At 41.6% G+C, this 23,621-nt stretch overlaps 1 protein-coding gene across 1 annotated transcript; it reads left to right on the top strand.

Annotated features, from left to right (window-relative positions):
- The first annotated feature begins 3,658 nt into the window (after positions 1-3,658).
- Positions 3,659-23,621, top strand: EIF2S2 (eukaryotic translation initiation factor 2 subunit beta). The gene is made up of 9 exons (XM_066623778.1): positions 3,659-3,745; positions 8,561-8,741; positions 11,347-11,450; positions 13,210-13,342; positions 16,093-16,193; positions 17,214-17,362; positions 18,881-18,937; positions 20,081-20,166; positions 21,808-23,621. The coding sequence occupies exons 1-9, from the start codon at positions 3,731-3,733 to the stop codon at positions 21,981-21,983; spliced, it is 1,002 nt and encodes a 333-aa protein (XP_066479875.1). The 5' UTR covers positions 3,659-3,730; the 3' UTR covers positions 21,984-23,621.

Genomic DNA, 23,621 nt, shown 5'->3' with positions numbered 1-23,621 from the left:
CCTTGCCACCTTGGGAAAGGCATGTCTACTTCTCGGGGAAAGTAAAAAGAGGGGGAAGTGGTCTCCCCAGAGTCCAAAATGAACTGATATTTTTTGTTCTATGGAAATTAGGGAGCTCACAGACCCCCCCCCCAAATGCTAATTAAACAGACGGTCTACAGCAGTGGTCTCTAAACCCCAGCCTGGGGGCCAGATGTGGCCTGCGGTGAGCCTCTATCAGGCCTGCGGTCAGCCTCTGATCTCCTGAGAGCCTCTGGCCCAGTTGACCAAATACAACCAGAGTTGTGCTTATGGGGTGGGGGAATGAGGGTCCATTTAAGTATGTGCTTTATTTCTTTGGCTGTGTTGGTGCTTGGAGAAATCCTGGACATTTGAGCCCACTCATTTATTCATTCATCTAAGTTCCATCTCTAATGTATTTATTTAAATTTTATATTTAAATTTTTTTTCCAGCCCTCGACACTGTGCCATATATATGATGTGGCCCTTTGGCTAAAAAGTTTAGAGACCCCTGGTCTACAATAGGGATGTCAAACTTGTTTCATACAGAGAGCCAAAGTTAGCATTCATGGTGCCTGCTGAGGGCCGGAAGTGACATCATTAAGCAGAAAGCGACATCATTAAGCAAATGATGGCCAGAAATAAGCACTTCATTCTCACCTAGAAACTCATTAGCTGCAAATGACAGAAAAGAAAATGCGTACTGGTCCGGTAGCTGGCCTCCCACACTGCCACCACCCCTACATATGCCAGCCTAATCCCAGATAGGATTGAACCATGAGTCTGAGATCCTAAACACACTGGCCAAGAGCACAAGAGAGTATAGCTCAGGTGTAGATTCTGATGTAGAGATGATTATTCATCATGATGAAAATTTCTGAATTTCCGAAAACCTTTGTAACAGTGCCCTCTGCCAGTGGACAAGGGGAGAAATGAACACTTTAAACCACAAAAACAAACACATTTTCTCTTCCTATCTGTCCCCCTCTTCCTTTTACCAATCCAGAGATTGGAAAGGAGGAGTAATGGAGTAATGGAGTAATTCTTTGCAAAATTCAATGTTGTTAAATGTAAGTTGTTAAGTAAGGTCCATGACACTGAGATGCTACTCTGTAAGCATGCTTAACCAGTACATATGTAGCTTGTCTACAAAAGGAACTCTTTGTTTAATGCTGTGCAAACACTGTGTCTTGAATCCCTAGAAAATTGCTATTGCTAAGTGGTATTGATTTTTTTTGTGTGAAAGTGCCTTTTAAAAACTTCCTCTGTGTGCACATATATACAAAGGGTTGCACTAGCTTCCCTTCTAGCTAGTAAATGTTTTCTGAATGCATTTTAAGTTGCTGCTATAATAGTTATAATAGCTATATCCCAATCCCCTGAAAGAGTGTGCATTCTATTAAACACCTTTGATGGAGAGTCAGTATGGTGTAGTGGTTGAAGTGATAAATTAGAGTAACCAGGTTCAATTCCACACTCAGCCATGAAGCTCACTGGGTAACCCTAGCCTAGTCAATATCTCTCAGCAAACAGGGCCCTTGTGAGGACTATGCACAAAACCCTAAGCTCTTGGAGGAAGGATGGTGTGTAGACCTGTAGTTCATTATTTATGTGACAAACAAAACTGTGAACAACCTTGTGTAATGGTTGAAAACAATATATGTAAAAACATTTTGTTTTACAGGTGGAGCCTATTTACCCACGTTAGTTCCATTCTGTGACTCAGCGTGATTAACAAAAAATGCGTTTTGCTAAATGCCATAGAGTTATGCAAATTCACTGCAGCCGGATGGAAGGAAACTAAGGCAGCTGTTCTCAATCCCCTCCATGCTCAGCCCTCCTGTTGCCAGCTGCAGGTTCTTCTTCTCCTCCTCCTCCTCCTCTCTGCTGCTGCTGCCGCCACCGCCGCCGCCGCCCTCCTCCCTGGCCACTGCCATCCTGGAAGCTCCTCTGCCCCAGAGCATTCTGGGACTTGTAGTCCGGCTCTCTGCTCACCCTCACCTGTCTCTCCAAGGCTTCTCAAGACTTGCTTGGGAAGGCTTGCTGGAGCAGGAGAGCCTGCAAAAGGGGGGGGGGGAATTCAGCAAACACTCCCTGGGTTTTTTAAAGCAATCCTCTCTCCTCCCCCTCCTGCCTCCTCCTCCTGAGCCCCCCCCCATTGCCAGCTGCCCAGCTTCTTTCACATTTGGAATGCTGAGCTTTTAAGAGTCCAGCCTTATGCGTTTCTACTCAGAAGTAAGCCTCATTCTAGTCAATGGGGCTTACACCCAGGAAAGTGTGGAGAGGATTGTAGGCTAAATCTCATGCTTTGCTTGGTGGGAAGGCTTGTGTCCTTGCCTGTGGGATAGCCTGCACCATGGGGGGGGGAATTCGGCAAACACTTCCTGGTTTTTTTAAAGCAATCCCCTCTGTTGCTACCACACCTGCCCCTGTGTCTGTGAGTGAGAGAGAGAGAGAGAGAGAGCTCCACCTCGCTGCAGGCCCTGCTTACACAGAGTTTTCCGCCCCCCTCTTCAGCCTTAGCTGGCTCAGAGGCTCCAGGAATGTAACTGTTCCTTTGCAAGGGGAACCTCTTCCATGGCTATTTCCTGCCTGGGCGAGGCAGAGCCTTTTTGCAGTGTTTTGGGCTGCCTGGAAATGGATTGATGCCAGCACAGGGCAAAAGAGGCAAAGGTGTGTGTGACTTTCAGTGCCTGCACCCCATTCCTGTTGAGACAAATCTGCAGATAAAAAAATCCGTGGATAAATAGGCTGCACCTGTATACATAAATTATGACCTATACTAGAGGTGCTCAAAAGTTGCAACTGCAGTGTTACAAAAATGTGGTCCCTCTTCCGACAGGGCTTTCTGCCCAGAGGCCGCGCACAGTCCTCCATGCTCCAGGGACAGGGTAGTTCTAGGGAGTCACGCCTGTCCCAGAACGCCATGTGACAACATCTGGGCAGACGCAACTGCCCAGAGCATACCTGCCTCCCAAGCGTGAAAAACTTTGCATGGCGCTCGGGCAGAACAGTAAATTCCGCTCACTGGGAGGTCAAGCTGCCCTGACCTATACAATAGTTCACTTCCATACCCAACATGCACTTGTGATCACCGTTTGTTTGGTGTGTAATGTATAAAATGAGCCTTAAAGCAGCTTAGAGGGGGGAAGGGATTGTATCTGCATTAGCTGCATTTTACAACATGTATTAGTTGGAGAACAACACAAACACTGTGAAGTACTGGGCGAGCGACCCACCACTTCTGCAACTCCCATTGGAGTCAGTGGGGCTTACTCCCACGTAAGGGTGGATAAGATTGCAGCCCAATCTTTGCATGCCTACTCAGACGTAAGCCCCATTACAGTCAGTGGGGCTTACTCCCAGGTAAGGGTGGATAGGATTATGCCCAAGGAAGAACAAGGACCAGAGCGCACCCCGCCCCGCCCAGCCTACACGCAGCCTCCCCCACCAGCCTCCTCCTCCCGCCCAGGCAGCACGTGTTGTAGTCCTCCCCGCCTCTGGCGCAGCCGGCGAACTACAACTCCCGAGAGCCTCCTGGAGGAGGAGCGCACGGCGCACGCGCTCATCCGGGGAAGCGGGAAGCGGGCGGGCCTCTCTTCCTCTGCTGCTGATGCAAGAGCCGAGCGAGGCGGCGAGGGGGAAGCGCGGCTGAACGACGACCGGTGTGGTGACTACGAGCGCGGGTGCCTCCCAGCTTCTGTCCTGAGGGCCGCGGAGAGGCGCAGCCATGTCGGGGGACGAGGTGAGGCCGGGGCCGGGCGGGCCGGGGCTGTGGCCGCGCTGCCATGTGTGGAGCCGGGCCCGAGGCCTGCCTGGCAGAGGCGCGCTGGGCGGCCCTCGGGCTCTGGCCGGATGGAGGCGCTCAGGAGAGGGAGCAGCGCTTGGCCGGCCTTGGTGGCAGCGAAAGGCTCCCTCGCCCGCTCCTGCCGCTCCCCTCCGGCCTTGGGGTCTGTCCACACGTTACGGGGGAAGCTCGCCACTGTGGGCTTCGTGGGAGCTGCGGGGCCTTCAGGCTCTTCCTCAGAGGTTTTCTGTTCTTAAGTGTTCATCTAAGCACATGACGTGTGAACACCATATGCGTGTTTGATGAAAACACGTGTCACAAGCAAGCGCTATTCTCCCAGACCACATAAGCTGCATGTGACACGTGTGTTTGAAACAAGCAGGTGGTGTTCTTCCAGAGTACGTAAACTGCAACACGTGTGTATAAAAATGTGTGTAACATGCAGGTGCGGTGTTCTCAGAGCATGTAAACAGACACGCATGTTTGAAAACACACATAATGAGCAGGTGCTGTGTTTTCAGAGCATGTAAACTGGGACCCGTGTTTGAAAACATGCATAACAAGCAAATGCTGTACTCCCAGGGCACATAAACTGGGACACGTGTGTTTGCAAACATGTGTAACAAGCAGGTACTGTTCTCCCAGAGCGCATAAACGGCAACACATATGTTTGAAAACACATGTAACAAGCAAGTGCTGTTCTCCCAGAGCAGGGGTGTTCAAAGTATTTGGCAGGAGGGCCACATCATCTCTCTGACACTGTGTCGGGGGCCTGGGAAAAAAGAGAATTAATTTACATTTAAAATTTGAATAAATTTACATAAGTTTACATAAATGAATATATTAAAGATGAACTTATGTGAATGAATGAAGGTCTTGCAATAGCTCAAAGCCTATAAAAGGCCTTGCACAAAGCAAGGCCAGCGTTTCCTTCGCTGCCACTGCTTTATCACAGACATGAAACAGCAAGCAGAGGAGGAAGCCCTAATCCCATAGTTCATGTGACAGGTCGAACAGTTGCCCTCACGCTGAAAGCAGTTGTGTCAGGCCAGTGCGGGCTCCAACAAATCTCCAGAGGGCCAGAGGTTCGTTAGAGACTGGGGGCTCCCTGAGGGCTGCATTGGGATTCTTCGAGGGCCGCCAGTGGCACCATGGCCGGGTTTTGGGCACCCCTGTTCCAGAGCATGTAAACTGTGGCACATGTGTTTGAAAACTCGTGTAACAAGCCCGTGGTGTTCTAGAGCATGTAAACTGACAGGCGTGTATGAAAACACATGTAATCAGTAAGTGCTGATCTCCCAGTCCATGTAAACTTCAAAATGTGTGCTTGAAAACACATGTAACAAGCAGGTGCTGTTCTCCCAGAGTACTTAAACTGCAACACACGTGTTTGGTAACACATGTCGCAAGCAAGTGCATGTAAACTGCAACACGTGTGTTTGAGAAACATCTAACAATTGCTATTCTCCCAGAGCCAGGCTTGGAAGCTAGCTCCTGCTTAATTCACACTTCATGGCAAAGCCTGTTGTTAGGCATGCCTGGTAATTCATTCTGACTTCCATCCTGATGTAGTTGGTTTTTTTATGTATGAAATGTGTACGTTGTCATCTTTTCATCAACAGTATTTATATACTGCTTTTCAATGAAGTTTCAATGAAAAGTTCACAAAGTGGTTTACAGAGAAAATCAAATAACTAATGACTCCCTGTCCCAAAAGGATTTTCCCAATCCAAAAAGATTCAAAAGGATGCCGGCAGGCAGCCACTAGAAAAGACACTGCTTGAGTGAGGAAGGGCAGTTACTCTCCCCCTGCTAAATAAGAGGAGTACCCAGTTGAAGAAGTGCCTCTTGCCCAGTTAGCAGGGGTTAACATTATATGTATGCTTACAGTGTTTAAAATAGGTAATGAGAGATATTGTGCTTTCATGGGGAGAGTTAGTAAAAAGATCCCCTTGCTCCTTTTGGGCAGATAGGCTGTGTGCCTCATCCCCATCCCTTTTTGTGCTTGAGATAATAGTGACTATAGTGTCACATGTTGTGTTTCTGGTAGTTTGTGGCTGAAGAGTTCTGGTTTTCAGAAATTGGTTAGTATTGAAGTTCTTGGACACTGGGGGATATTATGGGTTTGGCATAATTTTGTGGTGTACTAGTTGTATAAAAGTGCAGGTTTAGAATGCTACTTTTCCTTCTGGGTAGGGTAGAGTTTCTGCCTTGGCAAAGAATTGTATTTAAAGTTCTAACTAAAGCTTGTGGGTTTTCTTAATCTACTTTGGCTAGTTAAAGTCTTGTGTATGCTTGATTCAGTTTAATGGAATTTATGTTCTAACAACCTAGGTGGCTGTTTGTAGCAGATGCTGTGTCATTTGTGGCCTGGAAAGGTGCTATACTTGAGCCCATTAAAAACCTGAAAGCATAAAATACAGAAAATTTAATAGTAGGTTAAGAAAAGTTATTTAGGAATAAGTGTGAAACTGTTTCAATACTGTCCCTTGATGTCCAGACAACTGGCATTTCCCCTCCAATTCTGATATATTGAATGTACGTTTTGTTTTGTCAGCTTGATTCTGAGTTATTGATCAGTTACACTACCACAGCTAAAATGGCTAGAAACTTATTGGTTCAGAGAATTTCCTATACCAAGGAGTCTGCAGTCTGTATGTTAACCAATCCCTGATGTGTGGCCATATTCAAACTGTTATGCTTCCAAGAAAATAAGACTTCTGTGTCTCAGTTCCCTTGTCAATTGAACATTTGTCTGCACATAGTTATGGATGTGTACTCATAAACTTTGAATGAGTAGACTCAATGATAAAGCATTCTGGTGGCCTTGTGTGTTACAAAGAATTTTACTTGCCTGTTCAATCACCTTTCTCTATCCTGAAGAAATTAATTCTCATTCTAATTTAATGTGGCAAGTTCTCTAGCCTATCCCATGGTTTTTATGGATACTTAAGAGACAAATGCGTTACCACCATGTGTTAAAGCAACCTCTGATTCCTTTTGCCATGGCAAGTGTTTCATCACCATCTAGCAAGTGTGAAAAGGGAAGCCCATGGCTTCATCTCCAATTAAGAGACAAGGGGTTATCCCTACAGTTGTTCTGTATTCAGAAGAAACATTCAATTACAAGGAAGATCCTGTCTCCTGGCTGTGGGGATGATTCCCACCCACTCCCCCATGCCAGACTAGGAGCTGGAAAGCAGGGCAGGAGGAAATGGTAACTGACATTGCACAGAAGTGCAGTGTAATGTCATAGGCAAAGACAGGGCGTGTTCTGGGATATAAGTTTGCCTCTGCTATCAAAGATCAGTCATAATTTGTGGACTCCTGCAAACTAATTCCTGAACTGTGTGACAATGTACTATTGTGGCATGTTGTTCCCTCCCTAGATTCTAGATCGCCATATCTGCAAGGGGAATAGGTTCCTTCGGAGTAGCATATTAATGTTTTAAGACAGTAGCATAGGAAGGATTACACCCATGCCTGCTCATTATAAACATCCTATTTGCAAGATGTTGGAACTGTTTGGGAGAATAGCTATGTCATGCTGTGAAATACACAGATGCAGTCCTTCCTGAATGAATCTTGTATATCTCACTCATGCCTTGAAGAAATGTTAGGATCGGTCCACAGAGTCAAGGGGAATGCTTTCAGAAAAGACACTCTTCAGCATTGTAATATATGCTGGGAGAAGTATTTGGAAAGGAACTAATGTTAAGTTATAAAGGTGTATGTAGGGAGATAAGTGGTCTCAATATATTGAGTCTTAACCATCAGTGAAAGAGCACTCTGTCTCAGAAGCTTCTTCAATGTATGGAAGAAGAGTTGTGCCCATGCAAGGATCTGGTGGAAGGACCCCATGTGCAAGAGCAAATTGTCTTGAAATTGCAGTTTACTGCCAAAGACAGTAGCATAATTATAATGTACATTGAACTAGCTTTGCCTATTAATTCTGTCGAGATATAGTTACTACTAGTTAAATGTGAGGTGTTTGTAGTTTTTATGAGATGTTCTGTTTTCAGCAACAATTACCTTGTGCCAGTTAGCTCCTAATAAGTCCTGTTTAACCAGCTGCATATAACTCACTGCATTACTAATCTCGGGCGTACAAAACTGTAATTAATCAGTTAAACTTTAGTTTGAGATAAGAAATATAAATGTGCATAATCACAAATACAAATGTGTTTGCTTTCAGAACCCTTTAAATGTACATGGCATCTGGACTTGCCCAATTGCCATGAGACCTAGACATTTTAAAATGAAAGTTCTATTGATAATCATAAAATAGTGAAGTATTTGAGGAAAACAAGGCTTATCTTCAAGGTTGGAAAAATATGTTTACTTGGATGGAAGTCCCATTGCAGCCTTGGCCTCCAATCTTTGGGGTGACATGTGTATTCATTTTTAAGTTTTGTTGCATTTTTCTGTGATTATTGCTTGATAACAGGCTATGTGCACAAATTCTTTGTTATCAAAAATTATGATGCACACTGGATGAAGTTAAAGAAGTCTAAAGGGTGTTCTTCTGGAGTTAACGTCTTAAAATGAGTCATATGATAAGTTATATGAAGTAAATTGTGGACTATGGATGACTTCCTCCATGTTAGTTGTCATATTTATCCCAATATACTATGTAGGTCACTGTGGCCTAATAGTTTTAGTTTTAGGGTAGTGTTAGCGGTCTAAACAAGCTCTTAAAAGCAAGTGAAGTCTGAATGATTCGTTTAAAAGAATTGTTATGAAGTTCCCTAAGGAAAACATTGTTTCTTCCAGATGATCTTTGATCCAACTATGAGCAAGAAAAAGAAGAAGAAAAAGAAGCCCTTTATGCTTGATGAGGAAGGAGGTGACACACAAACTGAGGAAACACAGTTCTCAGAAACAAAAGAAGTGGAGCCCGAGCCAACAGAAGACAAAGACACAGAAGCAGATGAAGAAGACAGCAGGAGAAAAGGTACCATGACACACCTTGGTTGGTGACAGAATTCTGCCTTTTAGAGTTGACTCATTAAGGTCCAAATCCTAAACAACTTACCAGCACTCGCACAGCGGTGCCAATGGGATGTGTGCTGCATACTGCGGTTGGGTGGCACTCATGGAGGCCTCTTCAAAATAAGGGAATGATCCCTTACCTCGAAGCTACATTGCCCTTATGTCACTACTGGAACGTGGGTTAGGATTGCGCCCTAAATGAAAGTTCTTATGTCAGAGGAAGCATAAAGTTTATGCGGTATAGTCGACTTTGGGAAGATGGGGATTCAAATCCCTGCTGGGTGACCTTGAGCTGGTTTGACCTCAAGGTTAATCACTCTTGATTAACCTAACTTTGCCCTTAAGGTTATTGTGAGGATACAGTAGGATGGTGGTTCTGGAGTTAGACCTGGAAGATCCAGGTTCAAATCCCTGCTCATTCATGAAGCTTCCTGGCTGACCTTGGGCTGCTCTCAGCCTCACCTACCTTACAGGATAGTTGTGAGGATAAAAGGAGGGAAGAAACTATTTACACCACCCTGAGCTCCTTAGAGGAGGAGCAGTATTAAAATATGAGAAATAAATTTTAAAAAATAACCCTATGTATGCTCCTTGACCTCTTTGAAGCCAGAATATGTACTCTCATCCTGTGTGAAGTTAAGCAGACCTAAGGCCATTGAAATCATTTCTCTTAATTACTCTAAACACAGCATAGGATTATAGCCTGAGTGGTCTTGACTTCTATGAATATTTAACAGGGACTAGTAAGAGATTTTCCTCGCATTCCATTCCGGTATGCTTGCTTTGAATTATTTGACATATGTCAGCCACTTGTACATTCTACTTCAAGCATTTTAGTTCAGTAGCACATTTTAGATTTGGGCTTTTAGCGTGGGACCAGATCATGTATTATGTTAAAATACAGAGTTTGGACTTGTGTGTGAGTGTGTTTTAAAAATTGAATAGCAACTGTGTGAGGAACCGACTGGTCTAGTACCAACATCGGATGGGGTATCAAACTCTTTCCTCTCATCCCACTGTCTTGACAAATGCCTCCCACCATTGTTTGCCCTGGGCAGAGATGCTTCCTTTGGTGCCATGACAGCTTTCTTTCCAAGGCAATATGTGAATACATCTGTGACTTTAGAAGTATGAGGAGAAAGGGTTAAATATCACCCCTCCCCCCCAGTTGTTCTGATCAGGTCTCCCAATGGCTGCTCCTCAAGGTTAAATAAGTACACATGTGCAGGACCAAACCATGTATTGTCTATGAACTACATTTTTAATGAGGCATTCACTTTCACCCCTTATTTTGTTTATTTCATAAAAAATATGGTAGTTTCATTATTTTGCTATTTTTCTCTTAGACTGGGTCTCTTTTTGTTCAAATTCTATATGCACTGTTATGGAGAAATGTGAGCTTCTGTTCATATTTTGTAAACATGGACAGAAGCTCTTTCCATGTTTAAACTGAAGACCAGTTTTTGCAACCCTTTTTTTCTTATTGCATCTATGATTTTTAATTGCATGTCCTCACTGTTAGTTGAGCAGCTGTACCAACTATGTGACTCGTAACTTCTGTGCATATCATTATCATAGATTATCTCCCACTTTTGTATTTACTGGAAAACCTGTTCTGTGCTAACATGTGTGCTGGTGTTCAGATCCTTACAAGGAAAAGCTACAATGTTTGGGGCTTTCAGTTTAGAGAAAAGACCATGGGGGAGGGGAAGCATTGATGATAATTGAGCCTGCATCTGTACACATTTATCTGGGAGGAAGTTCACTGAGCTTAGTGTAACTTCTGAGTAGACACGCATATTGCATTGTGACTTGTAAAATTACGCATCATGGGAATAATAGTTTTCTCCTTCCTTCAGAATACTAGAACTGAAGTGACTAGAGGGAGATTTAGAACTGACAGAAGAGTGTATGTCCTCATACATTGCAAAATTCATCACTATCACAAGATATGGTAATGGCTTTACAGGGGCATTAGATACATTCAAGGAGAACAGGACTGGCTACTGGTTGTGATAGTTTTGTGTTGTCTCCAGAGTCAGAGACTGGGTCTCTGAATTCCCTTTTTAAGGAAGTAGTGGTGGGGAAAGGTGTGCCTTTTCCTGCTCATGGGCTTTCTAGAGTAACTGGTGGGAGACAGGATATTGATGTAGACAGCTCTTTGGCCCAGACCAGCTGGGCTCTTTGGTTCTTATGATCAGGTCAGCACGTAGATATTTAAATATGTAGTGCTCTCCTACAGAAAGGGTTCTGAGAATGAGCCCTGAATTTTGTCAAGTTACTTAAAAACTATTGGAGACTGGTTGTGGCAGAGCATATGCTTTGTATTCTTAAGGTTCCAAGTCCAAACTTTGTCATCTCCAGTTAAGGCTGGGAAGGACCGTGTGTGAAACCAACACAAAGGAACTATCAGTCAATGTAGACGCACTGAGCTAGATGGGTCAGTGGTCTGACTCACTACAAGTTAATGTCGAGATACATGCATATATTTTCATGTAGATGCTTTTGTTCCATAGTTGTCACAACTACTGATATTTGGATTGCTTGCAATACGTCACTTTTTTCAGATGCATCAAATGACCTAGATGACTTAACATTCTTCAATCAAAAGAAAAAGAAGAAGAAAACAAAAAAGATATTTGATATAGATGAAGCAGAAGAGGGCATAAAGGTCAGTTGCCTAAATGCTGAGGTTTTAATTGTCAACTTTCTTCAAATCATCCTGCACACTCTTAATACTGGAAAAAATTTGAACATTGGAACCTCTCTGTCAGTACAAAGAATGGAGCAATTCTAAATGTTGTAGAATAGGGCTGTGGCTCAGAAAGAGAAGTTCTAGTTGGCTGGTCACATCTGTGAACAATTTACCAGTTGCTCAAATCTTAAACTTGCTCATTACCAAAAGCCTTAGTATGTTCTTCTGAGGATATTGTTGGAAGTATAATAATAATTACAGCATTTGTATGCCGCATTTTACACATGGTGAGAGTCTTACAGACTCAATGGTGGTTCTCTACGGTGGTTCACGTAGGCAGGCTGTACTAAACTCATCTCTATTTCAAATGAGTGTTTACCCATTTGAATTTTTACAATAATGAGTTTTTACAGTAGTTGTTCTACGAACACTCATAATCCTTCACTTCCAGATGGAATCCTTCATGGCATGGTCATATCTGGCATCTGGATATGCCTTCCAAGCTCTCCATATTCCTCTGCATTTCTGTGGACCTGTGAGTCCATCACCCTCTCACAGTCACAGGTCACAACAGCGACGCCTCCTGGCTCTGTCCTCTCACGACAGCTTTGTCAGCTTATTTCCAGTCTTTTTTGGTCTCCCATCCAATTTTCACCCAGACTGCTCCTGCTTAGCACTTTTGGGCAGCCTTCAGCTCCACCAGACCACCCTCCTGTGAACATATAATTGAAAGACCATATAATATATTCTTTATTTTCCCAGTACAGTAACAGACGAGCCAACGTAGCCTTGAAAAAATATCTTCACTCACTGCCACTATTTTGTCCACATTGTTGGTCAACTGAAGATTTAATTGATAGAAACATGAAGTTATAGGATATATTGGCTTTTTCTTATAAAGCACAAACCTAAGGCTAACTTGTTCATTCATTATTTTTAGAAATGTGTTGTTGCACCTGCAAAGTTTGGTACAGTTTTTATATGGGAAGAAATCACTTTGAGATAGGCGAAATTTGTTAATGTTCTCTTTAGCACAAGCATAAAGATGTTTTAAATTTATACATTACTTTCCTATTGTTGCCATTACTGTGTGCTACATTTTTGTTTTGCTCAGTTCAAGCTGTTAACATTTGCTGTATTTGAATAGCTGACTGACTTGCAACTTAGTAGTATGGTTTGTAAATCCTAACAGTGCATAAGCTAGCAGCAGTAATCGCATGCCATTCTGCAGTGTGGCCTTGTGAAAAGGGGACAATAGAACATCATATGGTAAGAGCTGCAGCCTTTGAAGCAGGCTCCTAAAGACGATGTTACATCACCAGTGTATTGCTATTAAATTTGGAGATTCCTAATGAGACTACTTTCTCATGTGTTCTTGAATAGATTTCACGTTCTTGTCTTAAAAATGAATGAAAAGGGTACATCAAGGCAGCAGTCCATCAAGCTGGACACTGCTTACTAACCATGCATTGTAGATTCCAAGAGTTTGACAGTCCCCCTGTGTCTGCAGTCCCAGGAATGCAGGAGATTCAGTCTGTAGTTGTGTTAAGAAATGGGTGACACATTCAAGTGTAGAAGCTGTTTTTGATGCAACTTGTGTAAATGCACTAAAATTCCTTTCATAACAAGAGTAGTTTAGTTTTCATGATTGACAGGTTGCAGCATATGTTTGAACAGAGGTTTTTTTTTACTTTAACAAAGTTCACTTATTAGCGCTGACACGTGTTTTTAACAGGACTTGAAAGTTGAGGGTGATGTGCAAGAGGCTGTGGAACCAGAGGATGACCTTGATATCATGCTGAAAAAGAAAAAGAAAAAAAAGAACGTGAAGTTTCCAGATGAGGATGAGGTATTGGATAAAGATGAAGGTAACGTTAAGCTATTCTGATTTTTGCTTTAAATGAAAGTCATTTTAAGATTTTGAGTGAAATGTTTGTTACTTTCTAATTCAGAATCTTTAGTGGGGTTGTGGCTGGGAGAGGTGGGGAGGTTGCAGGGCAAGATCCTGTCTTAGAGCAGCTTGTAAGGAAAATTGGGATCTGTGGAAGAGAAATAGAAGCATTTTGAAAAAGGTTGCAGCTGTGACAGAATTTTTCTTAATTCCTGTTGAGTATGGTAGCCAATAATAATAATAATAATTATTATTATTATTATTACAGGTATTCATATACTGCCTTTCTTGGTCTTTATTCAAGACTATTCAAGGCAGTTTACATAGGCAGGCTATTTAAATTCCCGTAGGGATTTTTACAATTGAAAGAAGGTTCTATCTTTCAAGAACCACAACATTTCAGATGTTTCTTTCTGATCTGGTTTCACATTCTGGCCTCCATCCTCCCACACTCAGAACAGATGGAATAACTCGGCTCAGCTTGTCAGCTGCTTCAAGGTCACACGGTGCCGGTGGCCTCAAACTTGCGACCTTGTGGATGTTATCTTCAGGCAAATGGAGGCTCTACCCTCTAGACCAGACCTGCCCTCCAGTAGCACACCATGTGATGTTCTGGGTGGGAGTGGAAAGAGGCATGGGTGGTATTACCACCTGATTTTCCCTGATCTGCCCCAAGCCAAAACCAGTAGACTCTTCTGTCTCCGTGAGGACAGAGCCAGGAAGGCAAAGGCCAACCTTCAAAAGCTTCAGTCCCAGTTGGATCGTTAATTTTTCAGAAATCTATGCTGTTGCATGTAGTTCTGAGTCTGAGGACTGTGCAAATCTGTGAGTTCAACCAACCTCAAGTGGGTAAAGAGTTAAGAAATAAAAATTGCAAAAGTGGGGAGGGATTGGATAATACAAGGAGAAACAGTTAAAAACATACTGGCTTAGAAAATAGCCCAGGTGTTGATATTTATAAAAAATGCAAGCAGGCAATTACTGAGAAACTGAAAAGCAAAATAATTCCCTAATGTATCTCAATGTCACTGTACCATAAATGATACTTCATCATTGGAGAGTCTGTCAGACTTATCTGATTCCCCAGGAGGTAGGTGACAGCATGGCCACACACATGTGTGATGTCTGAGAGAGCTGAACCAGAACACTCCCGCATTTTTTGACTTGACCTTAAGAAAGCTAGGGTGGTGCTTGTCAGTAGTATGTCTGATCAGGTGATTTATTACCACCTGCACATCCCTATGTGCCCTCAGACCTGGATACCCAGTTGGCTGGTGTACGTCAATCCCAGCAGGTGTACTAGCTAGGGGCATCTGTTCATCTTTGTCCGTCAGAAGACAGTGAATCCACAAAACTATCTTTCTGCTTGATCATACTGTTTTTGAGGAATGGCTTTGAGTCCAAAGCATCTTGCCAACCTTGTTCCTTTTGCAACTTACACTGTGGCTTTCCTTAAGGGAAATAAGTAGGGAAAAGAAGGGAGAAAGGGGAACCCAATCATCACATTTCACTTGAAAATTGTTGTTGCTATTTGAAATGACCTTTAATATTGTTTGACAGTGGGAAATCACTTGTTCAAAGTTTGAGACCCAAGGTAACGTAAACCAGGACTTCATTATCATGGTTTCTTCAAGAAACTTGGTAATCCTTGGTATTGAGAACTTCATTTGAGATTTCTAGCCTCTTCTGAAATAAAACTCCCAAAATATCTTGGAAAAGTTGACAGTAACTTGTCCTTGTTTAATAATCTCTGTGAACAGGGTTAGATCTGTGGTGGTGATGCAACTTGAAATGATTTCATATGGGTTAGGTAAAGGTGGCATAAATGGAGTTTGCCATACACGTTGAGCAAGGTGAAGTAGTTTTCTTTCAGATTCTACATTTAGGTTCTGAAAAGCCCATATGTGCAAAGTGCTCTCACAGGCGGGGACAGAGCACTTGCTTTCACCTGCAGCCCTCAATACCATGCTGGAAGCAATTTTGGAGTCTCTCTTGATGTTTGCGAGTGGCATTTTATGGGAAGAACAATGACATCTACTGGAGGAGGAGGCAGGAGGTCTGGTCTAGAAGATAGCAGAAGGTAGCCAGTTCGATGACACCGGCAGCTCCTTGAACGGCTGAGAATGGCGACACCTTGAAGCAGCTGACAAGCCCAGCTGAGTGATTCCACCTGCTCTTGGTGTGAGCAAGAAGCATCTTGGCTGCCCTCCATGTGAGAGATGGAGCTGCTTGTCAGCCTGCTGGGAGAACTGGAGGCCAGAAGTGAGACCAAACCAGAAAGATCCATTCTGAAATGTGGCTGGTTCTTGAAAGAGAGAACCTCTATGATTGTAAAAATCTCCTTGAGGGATTTAGAAACACCTGCCTATGTAAACCGCCTTGAATAAAGTCAGAGGAGTAATCTGATGACCAGAAAGGCAGTATATAAATACCTAGTTATTATTATTATTGTCTATTTGTATTGGTGGCTGAAAAGCTCTTAAAGAATATAGAGCTCCATGGGTAGCTTCTGCAGTTATTGTTTGGTTGAAAATTCTCTCCTATTCCTCTGAAAGTAAACTGCTTTGTAATGCAGAAGTTGGAAGACAGTCTGATTTGCAAGTTGTTTTGCAAGGTGGCAAGGGCCACCTGCTGGCCCATATAGGTATTGAAGGGCAGGATACAACTTTTTTTAAAAAAATGAGTAGCTGCCAATTTTTTTTTTTCAAATATATTCTGATTTTTCAGCAATGGAGGATGAAGACAGCAAAAAAGATGATGGAATCTCTTTTAGCTTTCAGTCAGGACCTGCATGGGCAGGCTCAGAGAGGGATTACACCTATGATGAGGTAAGTGTATTCAAAGAATGCTTATTAATGTCAGTTTGATAAGGTTTTTTGAAAAGTGCCTACAGCTTTTTGGGGTGCTTTAAAACAAATCTGTACTGAGAGTCTGAAAAATTACTTTAGCTTTGTTCAAAGCCAGTTAAATTTGAGCCGTATGGTCGTGAATGAAAGAAAAGAGGCTATTTTGCATAAGCATTCATGTGATCAGGGAATTGTACTAGGGGAGATGTGAGAACTTCCTATCCTCCTGTCTGCAGGAGTCTAATCTAATGTATGTGGCGTGCATATGGTATCTGTTAATAGAGAACAATATCTTGTTGTGAAGAACCCATGGTTCTCAAAATATGAGGTGGGACTCATTAAGGAGGCACTGGAAGAGGGAAAATGGCAGTGTAAAATTTCATGTTGAAATAATTTATGTTTCGGCTCATGTTCATCTATCCCAGTTACTCATGTTTAAGTGCAGCAGTTTTCAACCACTGTGCAGTGGCACATAGGTGTGCTGCAATTGGTCCTCAGGTGTGCCATGGGAGTTTGGGGGCGGTTCATATTACTAGGGCCATGGGGAATGTAAGCCCCTCCTGGCAATGTGGTGTGTCTTGTCAATAGCACCTTCTCAATGCACAGTTCATGAGAAGAAAAAAGTTGAAAATCACTGTTCTGGAAGTTGGGCTGGCAGCTAAAGAGCTTCTCTGTGGGCTTCTGTTTCTCATGATCTTTATCTCTGAAATAAACTGGTCCTGTTTCTTCTCTTGGATCAGAGCATGAGGGAGAGCTTTGTGTGTGGTGTTGAAGATTTGATATTTTTTTTAGGAAAGCTCAAACAACTGTTGAATCATCTTTTTGTTAATGAAATAAAGATCTTATCTAATGTCTAAATCCAGAGGAAAGCAAAACTTTCAGATATCTGCTATCTCTGGAAAAATATTGATGAGAAATCACTCCTGCTTTTCAATATTGAGTTTAAAAGTATAGCAGTGATCTGTGATTCATGACTGATTATGGTTTTTCATGTGTTTTCAGTTGCTAAATCGTGTCTTTCACATTATGCGGGAAAAAAATCCTGATATGGTAGCTGGTGAGAAAAGAAAATTTGTCATGAAACCTCCCCAAGTTGTAAGAGTAGGAACCAAGAAAACATCCTTTGTCAATTTCACAGATATCTGTAAACTGTAAGTCTGACTATGTTACAATTCGTTGTGGAGGGAAGGGGTGGCAGCCTTAAAAGGCCAACAGTATTGTAAAGTTTTAGTTGTGGGCTGAGTATAATTATACATGAATGGAAAGGGAAGCTTCTCAGTTGTAGATGTAGAAGAGTTAGCAATGGGCATACTAAAAAATAAATGGCTCAGTTGTAGCGATTTCACAGGGTGCTTTGTTAGGAACATCTGTTCTGAAATGAACATTCATTTCAGAGGAACTTGTGAAGGAGACGTGCCCAGTGGAACTGTGCCCATGGTGATACTTGAAACTCTTAAGAGCACCAGATTGTGATCTGAAACTGGTATGCTTATTAGTTGTGGAAAGAGAGCTTTTTAAATGAGTGAGGGAGTTAGAAGTCTGTAAATGTCCAAGAAAATACTGTTTAGGGGCCTTGTTTTAAACCATGGATATGCTTAATGCACATATTCCTGATTTTAAAGTGGGTTACCTCAGAATGCCAGATGCAAGGGAGAGAACCTGGATGCAGGTCTCTTGTTGTCTTGTGTGCTCCCTGAGGCGTTGGTGGGCCACTGACACACAGGAAGCTGGACTAGATGGACCCTTGGCCTGATCCAACAGGACTGTTCTTTTGTTCTTAAGTACGTCTGCCTAGTTAAAGTAGTAATACCTTCTCTGTGTGCCCGTTCTTTAAACTTCATCCTACTTTTCCTCCACTGCATTTTTTACTGAATGATCACTGTTTGCTGGCTGACGTCTCCTTGTCCCTGCATGTATTTTCACTTCAGAGTTCTGACACTTTGTCAGAGCATAATGGTTTGTTAGAGAATCTAACAGAGTACATCAAGGCAAAAGGTTTTAGCTAGGAACGAGACTTATGTTTTATACCCACTTATTCCAGAAACTATATGTGCAAACAACAAACTTCTGTTGGAGCAAACTAGCTGTTTCAAGCCTCTAGTGGTACTGACTGTTCCTTCTGTCAGCTTTGTACTCAAAAACATCTTTGTGAGACTGGGGCACTGTTGAGACTTTCTGAAAACATCTTCTGTAAGAAGTGACTACAAAAAAGAACCCAGTTTCAGCCTGTGTTGTGCTAAAATTAGATTTTTCACATTGTGATTTTAGGCTTTTGCTAACAAAAGAACTTTAATCTCATGTTTGTTTTGTTCCCTTCGAGAGTGACCATCATTGTTCTTGTGCAGTGATTTAGAGTCTACTCTTGATAATTTCCCCTCTATTTAGATGTCCTGGATTCATATATCCTAACAAGATCTCTATAAAGTGGTCTTTCAAAGGTTACAGCATGGATTGTGCATGAATGTGTCATGAATTGTACTTTCTCATTTGCCAAAGACTCAAGACAATAAGATGTGCTTGATGAGATTATTGTGATGTGTATAAAAGATGACTAAAGAATTAATCATTACTTTGTGCAGTTGTTTTAATGAGTCAAAGGAATTTAAGTAACAAAGCAAGCATTGTTAAGGTGATGGCAAGCAGGTAAACTTAACTCCTTTTATTTTTAGATTACATCGTCAACCGAAGCATCTTCTGGCTTTTTTGCTTGCTGAATTGGGTACGAGGTAAGCAACTTCCTCCTACATGTTTATAATGTTAAATTCATGTACATAATTACCCCAGGTTGTTGAATTCAGGGGCTAACTTCCTATTATGTGTCTATGAAATTTTTAAAATTACTTTAATTGCTAAACTATCACAGGAGACTAGCCTATAGAAGGGACCTGACAGGACTTCACCTAGATTAAAAGAAGGAAAAGACTTGTTCTCTGCTACCCCACAGTGCAGGGTTAGATCTAACAAACTTAAATTACTGAAGGGTTGACTCGCTTGAATATTAGGAACAAACCACCAGAGAGTTTCTTATGGGGATTCTTATGTGGTAGGCTCCCTCCAAATCCCCCAATTAGAAGACCTCTCTGGAGGTCTTCAAGCAGAGGCTGGACTGCCATCCATTGGGAATATGTTAAATCTGGATTGCCTGCTTTTTGCAAGCAGTTGGACTAGATGACCTGTAAGGGCCCCTCCAGCTCTGATTCTGAAAACATTCTCTGAAATTTGGAGACTAGGGTAAGACATGACTATCTAAGATTAGCTTTTGTGTTTTATGAGTTCACTCTTTGCCGACAACCTTTTAAATTGTTAAAGCATCTGCTTCTGTATATTTAGAATCAACAACCACTGCCACTCTCTGACCTGAGTGGAAACAAGTTCTTCCACACACATGTACAGAGAGGTTTGCTCATTTCCCCCACACCCAAAACCTGTTCTAGAAGCCCCCTAACTTTCAGCAGAGACGTTTCTAGGGTTGGAGTCATGCAGGATTCTTTTCAGAAGGTACAACATAAAAGCCAACCTGCACAAGCTGCATCAGCTCACACTGTGGAGTCTAAGTTTTCAAGCAATTTTTGAGTAATTTTTTGTGTGTGCACAACAGAAATGTCCTTTAAGTAGGTGCTTGTGGGATAAGCACAGTACCTTGCTTGGCTTACTGTGAACTAGCTTGTTGGCTAATGTGCTGAGTTAAGTTGGTTGCACTTTGTTGTGAGATGTGGCTAAAGTTGTCTGAAGTCTCAGTCCAAATGGAGGCACTCGGCAGGTTTTTACATATGGTCTAATGAACATGGGAGCAATTTTCACCTTTCTGCTTTTCGTGCAGCCTGTTTTTTATTCTGTTCTGAATTATACAATTCTTTTTTTTAATTAAGTGGCTCAATAGATGGTAACAACCAGCTTGTAATCAAGGGAAGATTTCAACAAAAACAGATAGAAAATGTCTTGAGAAGATATATCAGTAAGTATGTTCTGTGTTTACAGGAGAACTTAATTTTTTATCTTCCAAAAAACTTTTGGTCATCTAGTTTGCATAATTGATCATGGGATGAAAAAGCTATATCTTAAAAAGGAGTAGCATACATTGCTTTCTAGTTTACATGGATGTGATGCATAATCCTGTATTATACAGTACAAATATTCTTATTTGTAATTATTGAAAATGTTTATAACCCACCATTAAGACTGAAAGATGCACCCTGCTCCCAGCTGCTAAAAAATACATGTAACCATTTACAAAAACACCAGAAGAGTACATATCACAGCAGTAGAAGTAGTGCTGGAATTTAATTGGCTTCTGCTGTCATCTCTCCCCTCCCCCCCCCAGCAACCATGCTCATGTTGCTTGAAAAGCAAGCTGTGTTGGTACTGGACATGCACTCAGAAGGGCAGTCCAAACTATAGCAGTATTAGTCCCGGCTGTACCATAGATAGAGGAATGCAACGAGTTCAACCTTTGATGTAGATCTGAATGTTTACATAATTAGAACAAGGTGGTCTTTTATAGTACCCTGATCTCAGACCATTTATGAAGCAATTTAACTGAAATTCAGAATGAATAAATTTTGCTGCCCCTGACTGCTAAAAATGTTTTGCTGGTTGTTAATGTGAAGAATGTGTGTGAAAGCTGGTCCATCGTACCAGCTAAAATTGGGCTGTGTCCCCACTAAATCTTGCCTCTGCTACAAACTTGCTTAGAGGGCTGTTGTCAAGCTGTTCCCTCTCAACCTTGGCACCCTACCTGCATTATATAAAATATATGAAAATTGAAAAGCACTATATAAGTTATTGTTCCTTTGTACAGTCTACCATAGATGTTTTTCTAGACTATAGAAGAGTAACTAAAGCTAATCTGTGATAGAAGGAAGAGTTCAGAAACAAGAATTTCAGTGCAGTTGTTTCTCTTCTCCTTGACAGTTGCATATGTAGCCTTGATAGAAAGCTGACAGAAACTGGAATTATAATTTGCAGATCTGTGCAGAGCCAAATTTCATCTCTCTCTCTCTCCCCCCCCCCCCCCCACACACACAATTGCAGTAAACCTGAAAACAACCAAACCTGTAAACTGCCACTTGGGTCATCCTATGTCATATAAATCCTATAGTCATCCTATAGTCATATAAATATCCACAGTATATAAGTAGATGTACTGAGTAATCAGACTGCTTTAACTTTTTTAAGAGTACTGTACTCATTTTTTTATCTAAGGCTGATCTACATACTCCAAAAATGTAATTGGAAGCTTGGGTTAAATATTTGTGAGATTTTTGAAGTTCATGTAAAGGACAGGTGGAGAACTTCTATTAACTTGAGCAACATGTGGCCTTAACAGAAGAATTTGGTTTTTTGTGATAATGAAATAAAACATGTAACGCAGCTTTCTGCATTTCTCATTTTTGTTAAAGAAAAAGAAAAAACTAAAATCTGCAAAAAGTAAAACCAAAAATCACACCTCTAATGATATATTTGAAAATGGTACCATCCTGACACAAATGAATAACAAATGATCCTGTGTGGCTAAACCCATAAAATGTTAGCTAACTTTTGGCACAGTACAGTAGTTTCTTGTTGCTAATACAATATGTTTAATTTTCTCCTCCAGAGGAATATGTCACCTGTCACACATGTCGGTCGCCAGACACAATCTTGCAGAAGGACACCAGATTATATTTTTTGCAGTGCGAAACCTGCCATTCGCGCTGCTCTGTTGCGAGCATCAAAACTGGTTTCCAGGCTGTCACAGGCAAGAGAGCACAGCTCCGTGCCAAAGCTAACTAGTTGGTTGGTCGACACTGGATTTTGCAAAGTGATTGGGTCACAAATGGCTGGACAGGCTTACAACCTGAGTGGATTTCCAATGTATTAAAAACAAGATTGTAAAAGCTGCTTGGCTTTGGGTTGGTCTGAAATTCTTTCAAGAGGCAGATCCTCAAGCTGCTGACATTTGCTAACTGAATATTTTACCAACTGTCAGAAGTGTGGTGAGAAAGGAGGTGCTTTTTAATCTGTTCATAGAATTCTGTACAATGAAAAGAGAAATTAAAGTTATTATAACAGTGACTGTCTTTCACTTGCATTTTTCCTCCTGTTTCTCTGATGATGATTGCTATGGCAACAGTAATACTGTGAATACATGCAAGTATCGTGGCTGATTCCAAAGAATCAGATGTGTGTGCTGAAAACACACATTGTCTTGAATAAGTGTATTGTAAGAACAAACGGGAACAGTTAGTGAATGGAAAGGAATACTGTGTAAAATTGTCCAGTGGGAGAACTCTTCAGTTTAATGACTCCACGCATGTAAGAATTTCTAGTTACATGAACTAATTTCAGAGGTATATTCTGAATTCTAGGTTAATTAGGGTTAGATTAGCTCTCCTTGCTGTGCTGAGGCTCACTTTCATATGTACATTGGGATACTCCAATACAGTTCATTAAGTTAAAAACTTTGAGTTAAAAACTCAAAAGTTAAAAACTTTTGAGGTTCATTGTGGAGTGCAGAATATCATGGTAATGCATCTGTGCATATAGGATTGGGGAAACACTGCAGTAAACATGCACATTATCACTGCCTTAAACATTGATAGGTTTTGCAAGTTCCATCTTATCTGTCCGAGGACAGGTAAGTCCCTTTCAAATATAGTAGGGTGTGAAAAGTAGACTGAACATATGTAAAATGAAAGACTGTTGCAAGAAAACCCTAGAGGCTGATATACCTGTTAGGTTTGACTGATCTCCCCATTTCTCACAAGTTGTGTGATGTAACATTCACCCCCTTTTTATTAGGATGTTCACAGAATTGAGCAGTGATATAAAAATATCAGATTACCAAGTGACTCTTAATACATTCACCTGTGTTCTCATTTTATCAGTCTGAACATGGTGTCACCTGAATATTTTTTTTTAAATTCTGGTACTTTCCAAATCTAGCTTAAAACATCAAAATTCACTGGCGTTAGGGAAGAGTGCCTTTTCACTACTGTACTACAAGGTTTCAGTTCACAGCTAACTCACAATTTTATCAATGGGCAAGATGGTGGATAGATCCATAGAAGGTATGTGCTGATGGGGAAACTCATTGCAGTATGCGTGTTTTCTGTGTGTGTTGGTGGGGAGGGCAACATGTATCTGTAGTATTAAAGTTAACCATAGTAGCTGTATAACCTGAGTAAACGAAGTTGGGGCTGACTGTCTCCTCTTATGTTAACATTGGCAGTTTGTTTGGGATTTTGATTTGTATGTATACTAATACAAAATTCATTTTTGCAAGCAAGTCATTTTTATTTTCTCTTTGAAGACTACTGGAGAAAAGTGAAAGATTCTAAATGGTTTTTAAGAGCATTCTGAGCTGTAATGAATGTTGGATGTAACTTTTAAGTGAATAAAGCCAGGATCAGTGCCTCTTGTGTAACATTA

Source organism: Tiliqua scincoides, chromosome 4, assembly GCF_035046505.1.
Source record: "Tiliqua scincoides isolate rTilSci1 chromosome 4, rTilSci1.hap2, whole genome shotgun sequence".
Classification (NCBI taxonomy): domain Eukaryota; kingdom Metazoa; phylum Chordata; class Lepidosauria; order Squamata; family Scincidae; genus Tiliqua; species Tiliqua scincoides.
This window is presented reverse-complemented; position numbering and strand designations above follow the sequence as displayed.